Raw genomic sequence first — 18,682 nt, forward strand, 5'->3', positions numbered from 1 at the left:
CTAAAAAAGAAGTCGCATTTTCCATCAATTTATCAAAATGTGTAGTTTTTAAATAATTTGAAATTTCAGAAAATGAAAATTAGCAACGGATAACGGATATCAACGCGACATGCACACGCAATGAACATATGTACATATGGACATATGCAGTATTTGCTTGTGCGTCTCAAATCGAGCATCAATGTTCCCGAGAGCAAGCAAGTCTTAAAGCAGCAACAGAGGTAGTGTATATTTAAAAACATTAAAAAAGGTCATCTGTTCAAAATCATATTACAAATACGGGCTTTAAATACCGTTATGATAGTGCCGCTAAGCGAAAGCAGAGCACATTAAAGCAGTAAAGCCGTAGAGGGGGCCTTGCGGAAATATCAAGTGTTTTTTAAGAGAGAGGCAACGGCAACTAGTGTCAGGCGGCGGCGACGCGACGCGACTGCTTGAGCGCGCACTGCACTGCTTGGTGCAATGTGCGGAAATATTGCATTATTTTGCACTAAATGATTTCAAAACTCAATTATTGTTGCTTTCGCACTTGGAGCATGCGCCTTGTGCACTTGCCGTTTTTTGTAAATGTCAAAGTTGAACTTTATCCACATGCATAGGAATGGGCGAAAACAACAACAACAACAAGAGTACTACAAAAGAGAGTGACAGACAGATGGAGGTGGCAGAAGAGGGAAGAGCAGAACAGAACAGAACAGAGAAGAGCATTTGGCGTGTCTGTTTGCTTATTTGTTGATTTTGGCCGTTCGTTCGCTGAAAACGTAAGCGGAATGCTGTGCATGTCGTGACATGTTTGCTTTGGTTTTGACAGAGAGAACTCGTTACTAAACATTTTGATACGAGTGGTGGATGAGGCAGCTTATCATCGGTTCGGTTCACCCGTAGAATACACCTGGAGGCCCTTTACGTCAGTGCAGCTAGCCTAACGGGGTTTGCAGCCTTCCGCTCTCTATCTTTGTCAACGAACGTCTGTCAATCTATGTACCTTCCTGAAAACAAGGTATACCAATAGCCAGGTAAGGTAGTGCAAGAAAGCACCTTCTTTGCTAGAGGAGTAGATGAAGTAGGAAAGTCTGTCAAACGTATTATGGTACTCGAAGAACCAGACTGCCTTACCTTGGTATTAGCATGCCTTGCCTGAGGAGCAGCTTGCAGCAGCGCCATCTAGCCTCCTCTCCTTCCAGCCTCTTCCAGCCTTTTTAAGGGAGAGAGTGATTGCGGTTACAAGGACACCTACTCCCCCGCACACTGCGCATTTTGTGGCAGGTTCATTACAATTTCTTAAGGATATTATATATATTTTATTCATTGGCCGATATGCATAAATCCAATTTACAACCCCTTGGAGGCAACTGCGTCACCTACGACGGACACAGCGTCTCAGTCTAGTCACCCGGCTGCGTGTGAGAAGAGAGGAGAATGAGCCATTTTCTATTCCGCTTTCTCGCGCGCTTTTGATGCGCACAACCGACCAACCTGCCAACTAGGGTGTTCTGGGTTTCGTTAGCTTTCTTTCTATTACTTAAGGTGAAAACAAATTAAGACATGTAACAACGAAGTAGCATATTTTCATACATATGTATATCGATAGCACGATTTCAGTGCTCTAGTCTTCTTAAACAGCATTTGAAATTCAGCTTTCGTTTCAATAAATGCGTTCTTTTCTTATATATACTGATTAGAATAAATTGAATTTACTTAACATAGGCAAACGTTTCTTGGAATAGCCCCATGCGTGCCGAGCTGTGCCTCTCCACTGCTTTTCAGCTGGCTGGCTGCCCTGCGTGCTGCTTCGTTCTCGTTTTCGTACCACCAGTGTGCTCTCGGCCGCGGCCCCCGAAACAACAGAAAGCAGTCGGTTGGCGCTTTTAACCTTCAGCAAAGCAGTTGCGTTGATATATCCCACAAGAATATCCATATTGATAGCCAATATCACCTAATATTATCAACACCAAACAAAATATATATCTATTTATCGATATATCAATATATCAACATCCCCTTCACCGAACCGAACGCGACGGGTACCCAGCGCAAGCTCCGTTTCTTTTTTCTGTGTTAGTTTTTGATTGCGAAAAAGAAGGCAAGCAGCAGCAGGCTAAGAAGAAAAGCCAGCACAAAAAACATTTTTCAGCTGTGGTGGCCTGGAAAAGTGTTCAGCAAAAATTCATAGATAAACTTTTGTGATTAATAGAAAATCGAGGCAGTCAGCTAAATATTTGCTCTATTCACTTAGAGTTGTATATTTTTATTCGATGTATTTGTTTGTTTTTGTTGCTGTGCAGCTGCCTCTCTGTGAATGATAAAAAAATGTGAGTTTCCAGCATTGTTTATTGTGTTTTTTTTTGTGGAAATTGTTGAATTGAGCAAAAATTAGTTAAGGATAACATCAGTCCCCCACCCCCTTCTGTGTATTTGTGTGTGTAGCGAAGCGAGCTGCTGTTCCTGTATCTACGAGTGTGTGTACTTTGTGTATGTGTGTGTGTGTGTGTGTGTACACGAGCGTGAGTGAGTGTAAGCAGTGCGTAAATGCGTAAGCTGTGTTGTTGGCCCAGGTCTCAAGGTCCCCGCCATCCCCCAAAAAAGCTGCAGCTTGTGGCTGATAAGAATTTCCATTCCTTTGAGCTGGAAACGTACAATTTTTTCCATTCCCTTTTTTTATTGTTGGTGGCCGCTGGTGTAACATTGAAATGCTCTTGCAAGTGATTTTTGAGTACGATCTCGGTCCTGCTGTAACTGTTTGTCTGGCCATATCTAGGGCTTTAAAAAGCTTAGCCCTAGGCAGAGGCACAGACACTCACATACACACGTACACGCAGACAATGGATGTGCTTGCAGCGTCTTTGGCTTGTTGCTTCTTATTCTGTTGTTTTCCGTTGTTGGCTGCCTTGTTATATTTATAAATTATTAATAAACATAAAGCGTGCCACAGGTGTGCTCAGAGAGGCAGAGAGAGAGAAAAAGCAACAGCGACACCAAGAGAGAGTCAACTAGCGACCTTTGTGCACTTGTGTGTGTGTGTGTGTGTATGTGTGTGCCCCTTTCAGGGCTGCTGGTTCGGCTTCTTTCAAGTCAAATATAGCATATGTAGGTCAACGCTGTAACCTGGCTAAATTGATGAGATGTAACGGCTTCAATTGTGTTTAACCTTTGGCCTTAAGCTAGTTTAGTTTAGTTTAGACCTTTGCACTATTCGCCCTATGCACTTGGATTCTCTCGCCACCACTCTAAAACTGCTGTTACTCGCAACGATCACTTTCCCCCTCGCACTTCCGGGTGTGGGCAGCAGCAGCGGGCTTTCATCTCTCGCATTTAATTATCTCTGCTTGAATGCGCGTCGACGTTGACGTCGCCTTTGCCAGCGTTTATTACCGTTTTTGCGCTCTCCACATCTCTCTCTCTCTCTTGCCTGAGGCATTTTTTGTTGCCAATTACCATGTCAATTTATCCATTAAAGAAAAGCAAAAGCAGCAGATGTTTGGCATTGTTGTTGCTCAGCCGTCTTTGAAATTGTGCAAATTGATTTCTTTCTTTTCCTTTTGGAAGGCAGCTAGCTGTCTGCTGCAATTGCAGCCGCTGCCACCGTCGCCGCCGGACCTAATAAAAGCAACCATGCCCAACACATCGTTACCTCCGCCCGCACCGCACCGCACATTACGGTTTTGGCATTGTACCCTTTGGTCACATCATAAAATGTAAAATCACAAAATACAATCATAAACAACACACAAGCACCACATACATTGACAGCTATGTGCACTTTGCACGGTCTCTTTATAGGCGTACGTGTTTGCATGTGTATACGTGCACAGTGGTGGCCAGTCATGGTTTAAATTGCACACTTTACGATCGGTACGCTAAACGGTTTAATAACTGTCAGGGCGGAGAAAATGTATAAGTTATTTATTTGTGTGTGTGTGTGTCGGGGCTTGCATTTATAATTATTCTATATCATAAATTTCTGACGTCTTGGAAATGGCATCCATAAAGCTTATCACTTGAAAGTCCAATCTCATCATGATTTTACATACCTCTCTTATCACAATTTGGCCGTATATTGTTTAATATCTAACCAGAGTCTGAGGTTTTGGCCCATGGTGTCTCTGACAAGATGTAATTATGCTCCGACTGGAGCTTACACGAGTATATACATGTGCATAAGAGTGTGTGTGTGTGTGATGGGATGGTTGTCTGCCCATGTAACAGCCATGACATGTACCTCGCACCCAAAACCCCTCCACACTGCACCTTTCCCGGCCCCCTTCCTCATCTGTGTGCTCCCAATAATTATTGATTGAAAGCTGCGGCAGCTCTCTCTCCCTCTCATCCATCCAGATGATGCACCACTTGTGGCAGCGACGGGCGATAGAATGTCATTTTCATCAATTTTCTAATCCTCCAATTAGTAGGCAAGTGCCATTTCAATGCGCAGCAGGCAAAGCTAATTGAAAGATAAGATTTAAGCGGTGACAACGCGTGGGGGGTGGGGTGCGGCGGGGGTTAGTGTCCCATAAACAAAATTAATATTTAGATAATTGCCATATGTTTGTTCTGCCTACTACAAAGGCACTAAAACTGTAGCACATGTTTGCACTCTTCACACTCCCACTCACACACACACACAAACACAGGCACAGGCAAACCGCACCTTCTGTCACTTTCCGATAGGTCAAAATGCGATTCGGAATGCGTCAGAGGGGGACCACCACACACGGCACATGTACATTTACCGATATATTGGTATTGCTCTTTGTCAGCAGTCAACAATAAATCCAATTAGTAAAAACAAAAAAAAAAGAGAGAAAGAAAATGGTTCAAGGTGACAACAACAACAATTCTGCATGATAAACTAAATTTGTTGCTCCTTTGTTGTTGTTGTTGCTTTAGAGAAATGCGAGACGGTAGGTCGTTGGTGACCTTATCGGACACACACACACGCACGCACACTACTGTCGTTGTCGTTGTCGTTGCTATTTAATTGACAGTCACCCCTCCCCTCTACTACCCACATGCCAATTCCCCAGAGCATATCCGATTATCTGGAGTGCCTGCCTGTCCGTTCATCCGTCCCCGTCCCCCATCCGCCCATCCGCCCATCCGTGTCACCGTCCATTCCATCTTCAAATCGATAAATTGAATGGCACTTTACATTTTCAAACCGTATGCGGGAATCCAGATAGGAGAAGAAGCCATAGCAACAATGGCCAGCCCAGACCCCAGGCCCCCCCTGACTAGCCTTGCCGTACTCATTCTCATTCGTTCCATTCTTCTTCCACCTTTGTTTGCAGGTCATAGACGTATGTACTCACTTCTGGCACTGCGACCTGGCGCCAGCGTCGCCTCCAGTCATGTACCGCTACAATCGATGATTGCCTAAGCCAGAGCGAACAGAAAGAAGAGAGTGAAGAGAGAGCAAGAGCGAGCGAGCCAGCGAGCGAACGTGATACCAAAGACAATAGGCAACTGGAAAGAACGGGAACGATAACCAGGTGGAGGGATCCGATCCATCAACCATTTAAAGAACTAAAAAAAGAAGAGACACACACAGACAGACAGCACTATGTTGATTAAGGAGTACCGTATACCGCTGCCCCTCACCGTCGAGGAGTATCGGATTGCCCAGCTGTACATGATAGCGGTAAGTGGAATCAAGTGCCTGGCCGGAAGGAAGGATGGTATGAAAGGACCATGAAAGGAATGGCTTGTAAAAACAGTGAGAGGGCAATGCCCACAAAATAGCAGGCAGTTCTACGACACTTTTCAAGTAAATCAAATGACCTTCCCAATAGATAAACATACCCCATATGTGCATATACATACAATTTGGAATGCTTAATGAGCTTTTAGCTGGGAACAGTGTACACTAGATAAAAATAATAATACATGTCGTGTGCATGATGCTCGGACTCGAGACGCAGAAGCGAAAAGTAAAATAAATGTTCCACTCGAGACTGGGATTGTGACTCGGTCGCACGATTGCAAAAACAAAATACATGGCATGTGCATGATCTCTTTGTGGATTGCTCATGCTTAAGGAATGTGAGCCTTAGATTGTACACTAGATAATAATTCGCTGCAGCACAATATTCTTCCTAGATATCGTATTACATCTATTGGTAGTATATTTTTCCTACAATATGGAGCTAGTCTTAAGTATTATAAGACTAAAGCCCAAATATTTGCATGATTTTAAACAAACGATGTTTTATTTATCGTGCCACATGGGGAATCCCTTGTTTGTTTCATGCGAAATGAATCGTAATTTTGAATTCGATGGACATTCGCATCGATTGACAAAATGTCCCTGAACAGATCTATAAAACGAAACTGTTTTGAAGAAAATTTTTAAGAGCTGTAAGTTCTTTTAAATGAGGAATTCAGAAGAGGAGGAATTCAGATAGATTCTATTAACTCAAGAAATAATCATTTTTCTTTCCCTTGGAAAAAAATGTGCAAACATTTTTAGACTTTTGTTTATTTTCCATGGTTTTACATTTGCTTTGGGAAATGCATTTCATGGCATATTTGCAATGTTCCATGACACGGAATAAACGAAAACTGGAATAAAAATAGGCGCATTTTGAGGGAAAAGTTTATACTAATGAATTTTTCATCTGTTCCTCCCACACACGCATTCAAAACAGAAAAAGAGTCGCGAGGAGAGCCATGGCGAGGGCAGCGGCGTTGAGATCATCATCAATGAACCCTATAAGGATGGTCCCGGCGGCAATGGTCAATATACGAAAAAGATATACCATGTGGGCAATCATTTGCCAGGCTGGATCAAGAGTAAGGCCCAGCGACCTTGTCATCGTACTCCCTAAATGTAATGTAATTTGATTTCCTTCCAAGGTCTCTTGCCGAAAAGTGCTCTGACCGTTGAGGAGGAGGCATGGAACGCATATCCGTATACAAGGACACGCTACACCTGCCCCTTTGTGGAGAAGTTCTCGCTGGACATTGAGACGTACTATTTCCCAGACAATGGCTATCAGGAGAATGTCTTTCAGCTGTCGGGCAGCGATCTACGCAATCGTATTGTCGGTCAGTCGAAGCAGTGCAATCCAGCCCCCAAAATCTATATAAAAAATTATATTTTATTTGCAGATGTAATCGATATTGTCAAGGATCAGCTATGGGGCGGCGATTACGTGAAGGAAGAGGACCCCAAACAATTTATATCGGAAAAGACGGGACGTGGCCCGTTAGCCGATGACTGGCTGGAGGAGTATTGGCGCGAGGTCAAGGGCAAAAAGCAGCCAACGCCGCGGAACATGTCCCTGATGACGGCCTATAAGATTTGTCGCGTTGAATTCCGATATTGGGGCATGCAAACGAAGCTGGAGAAGTTCATACACGATGTGGCATTGCGCAAAATGATGCTGCGGGCGCATCGTCAGGCCTGGGCATGGCAGGATGAATGGTATGGCCTTACCATCGAGGATATACGCGAGCTGGAGCGTCAGACACAGCTGGCACTAGCCAAGAAAATGGGCAGCGGTGAAGAGTGTAGCGATGGTTAGTCTCTTGTTATCCCTCCCTGTCCTTTCACTCACACCCTCTGTGCCTGTCGGTCTTTGTCTTTTACAGATAGCACCTCCGAGGCGTACACTAGCACGACGGCCACGGCTGCCGCCTCTACGGGTGGCAGCGAACGAAAGAAATCGGCGCCGGCCATACCGCCAATTGTCACCCAACAGCCGCCCAGTGCCGAGGCCAGCTCCGACGAGGAGGAGGGAGAGGACGAAGACGACGATGAGGATGAGAACGATGCCATTGGCGCTGGTGTGGATCTGGTTGGCAACACACAGGGCACCGCCACTGCAAAAGATCGGTCCCGATCGCAGAGCATACAGATGGCCAACAAGGGGAAATTCGGCTCAAAAGGTGCCCTGCACTCGCCCGTGGGCTCGGCGCACAGCTTTGATCTGCAGGTGAGAGACGACGACGCTCGAATCCCCCAAATTTGGATTCCACTTGCCGTTTGCTGTCTCTTGGTGTTGATTTTATGATTCCGTTTATACCGATGGAAACTGCTGCTTCTACTTCTCGGAATATATATATTTTCAATTAAATTTCGAGCAACAAAAAATGCATATTGAAACGTTTCTTAAACTAGTATTCTCGTTGTAACCAAATCAACAACAAATTTATGCAAATTGATGAGATCTTTAGGAACATTTTCAATTAGAATCGAACGTTCAGTTTCCATCTGGTGTTCTTTCGTATCTGTTGCCTGTTTTGTTGTGTCTCTCTGTGTTGTGCCTGTGTGTGTGCTTGTTTCCTCTCTCTCTAGCGTGTCTGTTTCTGTGTCGCTTGTGTCCTTTAAATGTGCTGCAAATAATTCTCTACAATTTCCCTCCAACCAACGTTCCGACAACCGACAACAACAACAACATCAAACTACTACAACAACACTCTCTCTCGAACAACACAAAAATCACCACAACAACAATAAAAATCCTACCACAAAATATCAAAAAAACGATAGTCAAAAAAGCCGCATGCCAAGACAGCGCCTCGCAGACATGTAAGTGACGTTGTTAGACGCCAAAAAAAAAAAATAACCTCCCTCCCTCAATCCCCTGGCCCATCTTCAATCGCTAGTCATTTACTTAGGCAAAATCCCCCGCCCCAAACAATTATCCACCAATGTTACCTAAGTTTCTTCCCTGCTCTCTTGTAGTGCTATAATAATCCTTTACGCATGCGTCAAACGCCAAAAGCAGCTGCCTGGCAGCATCAAAACCTCACTAAAGTCTAGGCTGGTTGGTAGTTTATGATATGATGTTGAGACACCACAAAACACAGTCAAGAAATCGGACTCAGCCAAGAGCTGGAACCTTTTTCCAATGTTCAGAGGATGAAAAAAGGTGTTTGGAAATAAAGTTCGAAGCGAGTTCGGTCTTGAAACAAGGTTTATTCTTCGACAACCGATAAAAAGCAATTACTTCTTTAAAAATACATGTCGTGTGCATGATGCTCGGACTCTAGATGCACAAGCGAAAAGTAAAATAAATGTTCCACTCGAGACTGGGACTGTGACTCGGTCGCACGATTGCAAAAAACAAAATACATGTCATGTGCATGATATTCTTTGTGGATTGCTCTCAAATTAAAAAAAAACATGGCCACTGAGCTGGACGAACCCTAGATTGGCGCCGATTGACACCGGCTTGTGAGAGCTCCTCACAAGACTCTGCATTGCCACGTTCGCCCCGATGCTGCTGCAAGGCAGCTGCTTTAGCCTTGGTCGCAGGAGTAGGCTTTCGTAGAGTTTCGTTTTCGTAGAGAGAATATAGATAGAGCCAAATAGTAGACCTGCTGCTGCCGCTTCTCGACTCTTTTTGGTTATACGCTTAGGTTGCAACAAAAAGAATTAGAGCAAACGTTGTAAATATTTATTTGGAAATTGTAAATAAGTAATTAATGCTGTACGGATGATCCTTAGGTGGCTAACTGGCGCATGGAACGACTGGAAGTGGACTCCAAGTCGAATTCTGATGAGGAGTTCTTTGATTGTTTAGGTGGGTATGCCATTTCGTTCATTGAGCAATAACCATTTATGCCCCCTTTTTGTAGACACCAATGAGACGAACTCTCTGGCCAAATGGAGCTCCCTGGAGCTGCTGGGTGAGGGCGACGACAGTCCACCGCCCCATGGGGGCCCCTCCAGCGGTGGCTCTGTGGCGAGCGTTCGCGGCCACGCTGGCGGCAAGCAGGAGGATAGCATTTTCAATCAGGACTTTCTAATGCGCGTCGCCTCGGAGCGGGGCAACAAGCGACAGCTGCGCTCCTCGGCCAGTGTGGACCGCAGCCATGATTCGTCGCCGCCAGGATCGCCGAGCACCCCATCTTGTCCAACCACCATACTGATGTTGGTCGTTCACGCCGGCAGTGTGCTGGACGCCGCCAGTGAGCTAACGGCCAAGAAGTCAGATGTCACCACATTCCGTGGCTCGTTCGAGGCCGTCATGCGGCAGCATTATCCCAGCTTGCTGACACATGTGACGATCAAAATGGTGCCCTGTCCGTCGATATGCACCGATGCTTTGGGGATACTCTCCAGCCTCAGTCCATACTCGTTCGATGCCTCGCCCTCGGCGGCGGATATACCGAACATAGCCGATGTACCCATAGGGGCCATACCCCTGCTGGCTGTGGCCTCACCCGAGTTCCACGAGACCGTCACCAAGACGGTGGCAGCGGCCAATATTGTGTACCATGAGTTTTTGAAATCGGAAGAGGGACATGGCTTCTCCGGGCAGATTGTAATGCTCGGCGACTCCATGGGCTCTCTGCTGGCATACGAGGCTTTGTGCCGGTCCAACGGCAGTCAGCCGGGCACCGCTGGATCTGGGGCCTCGAACTCTGGCGGTGATGCTGTTGCCGCCAGCAGCGGCAGCAATGCCCAGCCAATGAACAGCCGCCACTCGCGACTGGACGACGATGAGCGCTTCATTGAGGCCGATCTGGATGCCAAACGTCTGCTGGTGGCCCCATCGCCGCGTCGTCGTCGCTCCAGTTCGTCGAGTGACTCGCGGGCCGTCAAGCTTGACTTTGAGGTCAGTGACTTTTTCATGTTCGGCTCGCCGCTGTCCGTTGTCTTGGCCGCCCGCAAGTTGCACGATGCCAAGACGGCACTGGTGCGACCGAACTGCCATCAAGTGTACAATTTGTTCCATCCAACCGATCCGATTGCCTCGCGGCTGGAGCCGCTGCTTAGTGCACGCTTCTCCATACTGTCGCCGGTGAATGTTCCACGTTATGCCAAATATCCACTGGGAAGTGGCCAGCCATTGCATTTATGTGAGTATTTTCGTATCTAAACTCATGAAGGGCATGTACATCTCTCTCTTTCTCCGCTATGCACTTCCAGTGGAGGTTATTCAATCTCATCCGCAACACTTTAACGATGGCAACAACATACTGGCCGGACGTCGCCTCTCGGATGCCTCCATGCAGAGCACGATTTCGGGACTAATTGAGAATGTCTCTCTCAGTACAATTCATGCCCGTAAGACGGCTCAAATCGGTCACGAGAGTAGAGCAGATCCTAATGGTTTGGTGTCTTTCTTTTCCTTTAGTTCAAAACAAATGGTGGGGCACCAAGCGCCTGGACTATGCCCTGTACTGTCCCGAGGGGCTGAGCAATTTCCCCGCCCATGCATTGCCGCATCTGTTCCATGCCAGCTACTGGGAGAGCCCCGATGTGATTGCGTTTATATTGCGACAGATTGGCAAATTCGAGGGCATACCGTTTGTGGGATCCAACGACGACAAGGATGCGGCCTCCTTCCATCCAGGGCAGCCGCGCGAAAAGTGGATCAAGAAGCGCACATCGGTGAAGCTGAAAAATGTGGCCGCCAATCATCGGGCCAACGATGTGATTGTCCAGGAGGGACGCGAGCAGCGTTTGAATGCCCGCTTCATGTACGGACCCCTCGACATGATCACGCTCCATGGCGAGAAGGTCGATGTGCATATTATGAAGGATCCGCCGGCGGGCGAGTGGACATTCCTCACCACCGAAATGACGGACAAAAACGGACGCATCTCGTACAACATACCCGATCAGCTGTCCCTCGGCTATGGGATATATCCGGTAAAGATGGTCGTCCGTGGCGACCATACATCGGTGGACTGCTACATGGCCGTGGTGCCACCACTCACCGAGTGCGTTGTCTTTAGTATTGATGGCTCCTTTACCGCCTCCATGTCGGTGACGGGCCGCGATCCCAAGGTGCGTGCCGGTGCCGTCGATGTCTGCCGCCATTGGCAGGAGCTGGGCTATCTGCTCATCTACATCACAGGGCGGCCGGATATGCAGCAGCAGCGTGTCGTCTCTTGGCTGAGCCAGCACAATTTCCCCCACGGCTTGATCTCATTCGCGGACGGGCTGTCCACCGATCCGTTGGGCCACAAGACCGCGTATCTCAACAATCTGGTCCAGAATCATGGAATCTCAATTACGGCCGCCTACGGCAGCAGCAAGGATATTACCGTGTACACGAATGTGGGCATGCGTACCGATCAGATATTTATTGTCGGCAAGGTCGGTGCTTCACTTCGATATCTGGTTCTCTAAACTGTATCTCTCTCTCTCTCTCTTTCTCGTTGCTTAGGTGAGCAAGAAGCTACAGTCGAACGCCATAGTCTTGAGCGATGGCTATGCGGCACATTTGTCCGGCCTTCAGGCTGTGGGCGGCTCGCGTCCGGCCAAAGGGAATGCCCGTATGGTCATACCCAGGGGATGCTTCAACCTGCCCGGCCAGACGGCAAATCCGCGACGCCGAAGGTAAGGTTCGAGTGCCAGTTCGAGCCGATTTGTGTGTGATTTGTGAATCTGTGATCTGTCTTGCCACCCAACCCCACTCCCCACCCCACCCCCACTAATCCTGCCTCTACTTGTTGTGTATATCTGTACTCTCACGTATCTTGTATCTTGTACCTATGTCAATGTTTGTGTTTGTTTAGACAAAGAGACACAAAAGAAAAACACGCATCACCATTCGTATGTATATACTCGTATTAATGTATTCTTAATTCGGTTTTTGTGGCTTTCTGTTTTCTGTTTTTGTTTGTTTTTGATTTATTTATGTTTTGCCTGCCCCCCAAACCCCATCTGTAATCTCTGTAATCCGTATGGTCTGAGCTTCAGCTCGAAAATGTAAATTGTTCTTGCCAAAATGATTCAATCTTTCAACCAACTAATTTGATGCTGCACTTTTTCCCACACGATCGGCTGTCCACCTGCCACTTCCTGCTCTGCCTGTCCGCCCCCACTGAACCTCTGCCTACTCCTACTCCGTTCTCCTCCACCACCCTCAGCAATGCTTTCGAGCTGCAATTGGCAAACAGCAACAACCACAATACGGGAAGCTGCAACCATCATTATCAACATCAGAGCAGCAACAGTCCCAGTCTGGCCCAACTGAATGAGGACACGGCATTCACGGCTGGCTGACAGAGAGTCGAAAGCACCCCCACAGAACCACCTACCCAAAGAGCTAGTCGCCCCCACAGATTGTTATCGTATTTTTCTCCTGTTTTTCCCTGTTTTCGTTTAAGTATACCCCCATAGAGTTTTTATCACTTGTTTTTCCTTTTAAAACGAATCGAAAAAACAAACCCCTAGAACAAATGCTGTATTATGTATGCTATAAGTTATCCATTGTATTATTATTTGTATTTGTATTTTATATTGATATTACGTTTGATTTGCGAACAAAAATTGCGATAAGAAACCTATGCCAAAATGCAACAAAAATAAATTAGTATAATACATACGTGTGTATGTAAATAAATAAACGCAATACATAGAAAATGCCTTTAGTTTGATATAAAATGTGCCCATGTAAAAAAATATATAAAAACTATATATGTATATATATGATTTATAATGTTACGATTACGATTCTGTAATCTTTTCTTTGTTTGTTCTTTGATTTTACGGATGAACCGAAAATGCTTTAAAAACGCTTAAAACTAAAAAAAAAACTAAAAAAAAAATAAAATACCACCACGTCACAAAATCCACCCACACGCTTACAATTCCACCACACACACGCACACACGCACACACACACACACACACACATTCGTGCAGGCTGCATGAACAAGCAACAAATGAAGTTTAAAGAAGGACGAACATTTAAAAAACAACAAATCTAAAAGCAATAATTGGTGTTAGTTCTAGAGTTTTATAGAATTTACACACCCCCCCCTCCACCCACACACCCCTTTGTTTTTTTTGTTTATGTATTTAATGCATTTCTAGCTGAGCATTTTATTGATTGGTGTTGTAAAGAAAATACAAAAAAAAAAAATGAAATCAAGAAATCATTTCTCAATTCTTTTCACTCAACTATACCTCTGTCTCTCTTTTTCCAAAAAAAAAAAAAAAAAACAAAATAAAACAAAACCAAAATTTGCTTGAAAAACCAAAAACATCATACACAACACAACACAACAAAACAAAACAAACACAAAAAACATTAAAAAAATCATCAAAAAACAATCATCAACAACAAAAATAGCAACGAGACGGGACTTTCATCGCCCATACGCAGCGGCTATCTGAAGCGCAAAACCTATTTGAGCCATCACTAGATATGACACAAGAGAGAAGCTCCCCACTAGAAATAACTAGAAACCAAAGCAAACCCCACAAGAACTGCAAACTCCAGAAAGATTTAAAGCACACCGCAATCCTGCATTCCGTTCTACATACTAACAAATCCGAAAGAAAGGATCACAGCATTGAGGCCGCCTCCCATATATGTCACCTCTGTGTATATATCACATGAATATATATTATATATATTTATATACTATGCGCGATATATAGCAACAAATATTGGGTGTATATACGAAAGCAAACAAATATTAACAACAAAAAAGAAAACAAAAATATTGTACAACATATAACCAAAAGTCAAATGTGTCACGCGGTGAGTATCTCTCCTACTATATACAGCAAATATTATACGATCAAGTCGAAGGCCAATACAATCTTAATAGATACTTTAATTAAAATATTATATGATAGACGAGCTATAGAAATGGTAGCAAGAGACCCAGAACTTCAAGAGCTAACCGAAATATAAGGACATTATACAGTCTTGTAGCTTAGCAACTAAATGATTTACCGATACTCTACTTTAATATATATTTCATAAATAATTCTCGAAATTTTACTCCCCTCTAGGTACCTGGAACGAAAGACTGTTTCCTCCTGTTGTTTGATGGTTTTCCAAACCACTTAAAGAAACACAAAAGAAAGTAAATACCTATTAAAGAAAAAAAAAAAACAGATCTTAAAACTATATACCACATAAATATCTAAAAAGAGATATATATATATAAATGAAAAATAAATATATTCAATATATAAAACCATTTAACATATGAAAGCGAACAAAGTTCAACACAAAACAAACAAAATTGAAGGACAGCAAGAAATGGAAACCAAACTCACTCTCTCTCTCCCCCAAAAACAGGACCCAAAGGACTTAAGCGAGTGCGGAAAGGCGTTGCAAAATCAAATGACAAATTTTATGCATTTCTTAATTAAAACCAAAATTCTTACAACAACAAAAACGTATAAACTAACGGCTTCCGAATACCAACTTGAAAATTCTATTCTATTTATGTGTGCCAGAAGAAGGATACCAAAACCATTCTTCAGCACCAATAAAGGCCCTTAGAAAGAAACGCATTGAAATCTCCCTTAATGTGATAGTCTTTCGCTACCAAAAAAAAAAAAAAAAAAAACAAAAACTTAATTGAAAAGGGTTTAAATATTTAGTGTAATATCTGTGCTAAAAAAAAAAAAAAAGTTTGTTATTTGAAATGAAAAATTCACCTTTTTTGCTGGTCAAAAGTTGAACAAGTTAATCGATATTGAGAAATATGAAATGTTATAAATAAAAAACCGATTTTGTGATACCAAAGAAAAGTTGAGTTCGAATTTGAATTTGAAACGAGAATCGAGGATCAGAGATCTGATATCCGACTCGTTGAAGAAGAAACCGAAAACTCAAGGCGACCTGATGATCATGATGAAACGGGTCAATGAAATATATATATTATATATACATATATAGCCTATTGTAGTACTATCTATATACACAGAGTTATGTATACACAGAGCCTAATACAAAAGCTGTCCACACAAGTTAACTAAAAATCTCTCACCTTGCAAACCGAATACAAGAAACCACAAAAAGTACGGAAACTCTAAAGAAGAAAAACAGAACGGTACAAAAAGAACCCAAAAAAAAGAAGATATACCTAAATATATACATACATACTATATGTATATTGTATAATCAATGTTGGTTTAACTTTCGATTAGAGAACTTATACATACGTGTACCTCCTAAGGGGCAAACCCAAAGCCAAACAAATTGAGAAGTGTAAATCGATAGATAAGTTATACATTTATAGGGGTAGCCGAGTAATACCTAGTACTATATTTATTTAGCGCAACTGAAACTAAGAACTTTGGAAACTTGCTAACTGGTAACAACTGTAACTGTGTGTGTTCGATCCAACAGGTCTTTTTTGTCTGGGCTATATACATACATATGTTCCTCTACTTATCCATTATGCATTTTTTGTTTTGTCTTTGATTCGAAATTCGAAGTATCGAAATAAATACTACTACCCTAGGGAATAACTTTCATCTACACAATGATCCCTGTCCGTAGAGGGTAGCCTATACTATATATACATATATCCAATAGATTGGGAATCAACAAATATATTCTTTGTCTAGAAAAATACGCTTAAGAGGTGGACCTTTCCTTTTCCTCCTGTACTTTATTTGATCATCCTGCCAAGGCCGTTTGCAGCGACTCGTAATATACTACTCGTAATATGCATATTGTACCTGAATAGCTTCCTAATTTTTTTCAGAGATACTACAATACATCCACACATAAACACACAAACACAATATCGTGTTCAACATACGAGTATAACTTACAGATTCTCTAACTTTTGTATTGAGTGTGTGGGATTCATTCGAGATTCCGAATCCAGACATTTTTTTTGGAAGCCACCACAGAGTCGAGAAATATATAGTATATATGTATATATTTTTATGCATACCCACACGCCTCAGAATGTCAATTTTATGAGGAGATAGATGAAGAGCTAGATGTATAAATACCCTTTCGCATTTCGGCTCCAATAGATCTCCAAAGGGATCTCAACAGATCTCACAGATAGATCCTCCCGCCACCCCACCACAATAGCTGTAAGCGGAACTCGTGAGGCGATGTTTATCCAAATGCCAGTAAAGCGTTAAGCAAAATTGTATTGATATTTCTAGATAACAGAAAACCCACCATTTAGACGTTAAGAAAAGCCAACCTTCCTCCCGCAGACCGCAGATAGTAGGTGGGATTACACACACACACACTACACACACACTCAAAAGAATGATTCAAGTACTGTCTAAACGAAACAGCAGCTATTTTGTGTACAAATTATACGGGTTCGACGATCTAGAATAAAACTATCGAGAAAGTTGGACGAGAAATTATCGAAACTTGCAAAAAAATTATTTAAAAACGCATCCATTCTAAAAATTGTTTCAAAATAAAACTATCGGATATACTGGATTTCCCTCAAGATTACGAAAAGAGGCCTTGTGTGTATTCTTGAAATTTTCAATACTATTTTTCAAATATTTCAACCCAAATCGTTGCCAATCGGTGAGACTGGGGAATATCGAGAACTAGAACAGTTTTGAAATGATTTTTCAGCCACCAATTGAAATATTAAATTTAATTTTAATCACTTAATTTAATTATATTTCAAACAAATTTTAAAAGAGAGAGAACGGTATATTTGTGCTGCTGCCTCGTTTATTCATTGCTTAATCGTGATCAGGAAAAATAGATGCCCCCAAAAAAAAAAGAAACAAAAACTAAAAACTGTTCAAATCGCATGCTATGCAAATACAAAAAAAAAAATTGTTGAAAATATTTAAATAAATGCATACCTACCGCAGGGTACGGGCATGCAGAGTATTGTATATTTAATAAGTGCAAAAAGTCCAGAAACAACAAATATTAAAACAAAAAAAAGGAGTAATTATTTATTGATTAAAAATTGTTTTACGGACAACAACAACAACGGCAACAAAAATGTGGAGCAAACCAAATGCAATCTATTTACAAACAAAAGCAAAAAATAAAAAAATATATAAAAAAAATAAACAAGGAAAAGGCAAAAGCAATGTAAAACGGGGAAAGCAAGAGCATAATTCATACAGAGAATAGAGTTGAAAACATATACTATATAGTATATATAAACACACACATACTATATGTTTATATATACAAATATCCAACAAAAACAAAACTATTAAACATTTTTAAGAAGATTGCAAAAAAAGAAAAAATTTGAAATTAAAAAAAAAAAATACGGCAGAAAAATATATGTATTTTTCGATGTAAGCTGTTTGTTAGCGAAAGATATGAAAGAGAGAAGAGTGCGACGTTACCAGAAAGGCCACTCGACGCAAGCGAGACGGCAATAGCAGCTAATCATTTCCAAAGAAAATCGAAAAATCGAAAAACAAGCAAGGCGGTTCATGAGACATAAATTAAAACAAGAATACAAAAACAAATAATGTTCTATTTGATGTTGCAAATGAGAAAAATAAATATAAAACATGCTATGTGAAAAAAACCAACCAGTTGAAACGTTTTTGTCGAGGCACACACCGGGAGCCGTTGAGATTCCGTTGAGATTTAGATGGACATGGGACATGTATATTGACTGGAGTCCTGCATTCGGTGGGATTCCGGGACTCCGAGAGAATCAGCGATTATTCAGTTTTCTCATAACTTCGAATAAAGCGAATGAATCACCTCATTTATACTGTATTAGATGTTTTTTCTCGCTCACACTCTACTTGATTTTCTGGTAGAGAGAACGAGAAAGCAACACACAAATTTGCTTCGCCCTCTTAGTTCTTGATTACTGATTCGGGGTGGTTCGAGTCCGACTGAAGGAAGGATTCGTAGTGATCGAACGCATCAAAGGGGAATGAGTATAGCTTTGATTTTATAAATACTGTGGATTGGGATTGGGAAACGCTGCCTTCTCTGGCACTGTACTCTTTGAGTACCCAGTACCCAGTATGAAGATTATAATCTATTCT

General features: G+C 42.6%; 1 protein-coding gene across 9 annotated transcripts; it reads left to right on the plus strand.

Moving 5' to 3' along the window:
- Positions 1-61: 61 nt before the first annotated feature.
- Positions 62-18,088, plus strand: LOC108154095 (protein retinal degeneration B). Of its 9 annotated transcripts, XR_004472076.1 has the most exons (14): positions 1,809-2,312; positions 5,289-5,638; positions 6,645-6,789; positions 6,853-7,044; positions 7,108-7,518; positions 7,591-7,934; positions 8,492-8,530; positions 9,452-9,527; positions 9,583-10,809; positions 10,880-11,017; positions 11,088-12,055; positions 12,126-12,298; positions 14,040-14,453; positions 14,711-14,769. XR_004472076.1 is itself a non-coding variant. In XM_017284226.2 (13 exons), the coding sequence occupies exons 2-13, from the start codon at positions 5,561-5,563 to the stop codon at positions 12,965-12,967; spliced, it is 3,927 nt and encodes a 1,308-aa protein (XP_017139715.1). In that variant the 5' UTR covers positions 62-221; positions 5,289-5,560; the 3' UTR covers positions 12,968-13,320. The 9 variants fall into 9 exon arrangements, 8 of the variants coding, with proteins under 8 accessions (XP_017139715.1, XP_033245844.1, XP_033245849.1 ...); XM_017284226.2 differs by lacking the exons at positions 1,809-2,312; positions 14,040-14,453; positions 14,711-14,769 and adding exons at positions 62-221; positions 12,832-13,320; XM_033389953.1 differs by lacking the exons at positions 14,040-14,453; positions 14,711-14,769 and adding an exon at positions 12,832-13,320 and having other exon boundaries at positions 1,807-1,886.
- Positions 18,089-18,682: the final 594 nt, after the last annotated feature.

Source organism: Drosophila miranda, chromosome XL, assembly GCF_003369915.1.
Source record: "Drosophila miranda strain MSH22 chromosome XL, D.miranda_PacBio2.1, whole genome shotgun sequence".
Classification (NCBI taxonomy): domain Eukaryota; kingdom Metazoa; phylum Arthropoda; class Insecta; order Diptera; family Drosophilidae; genus Drosophila; species Drosophila miranda.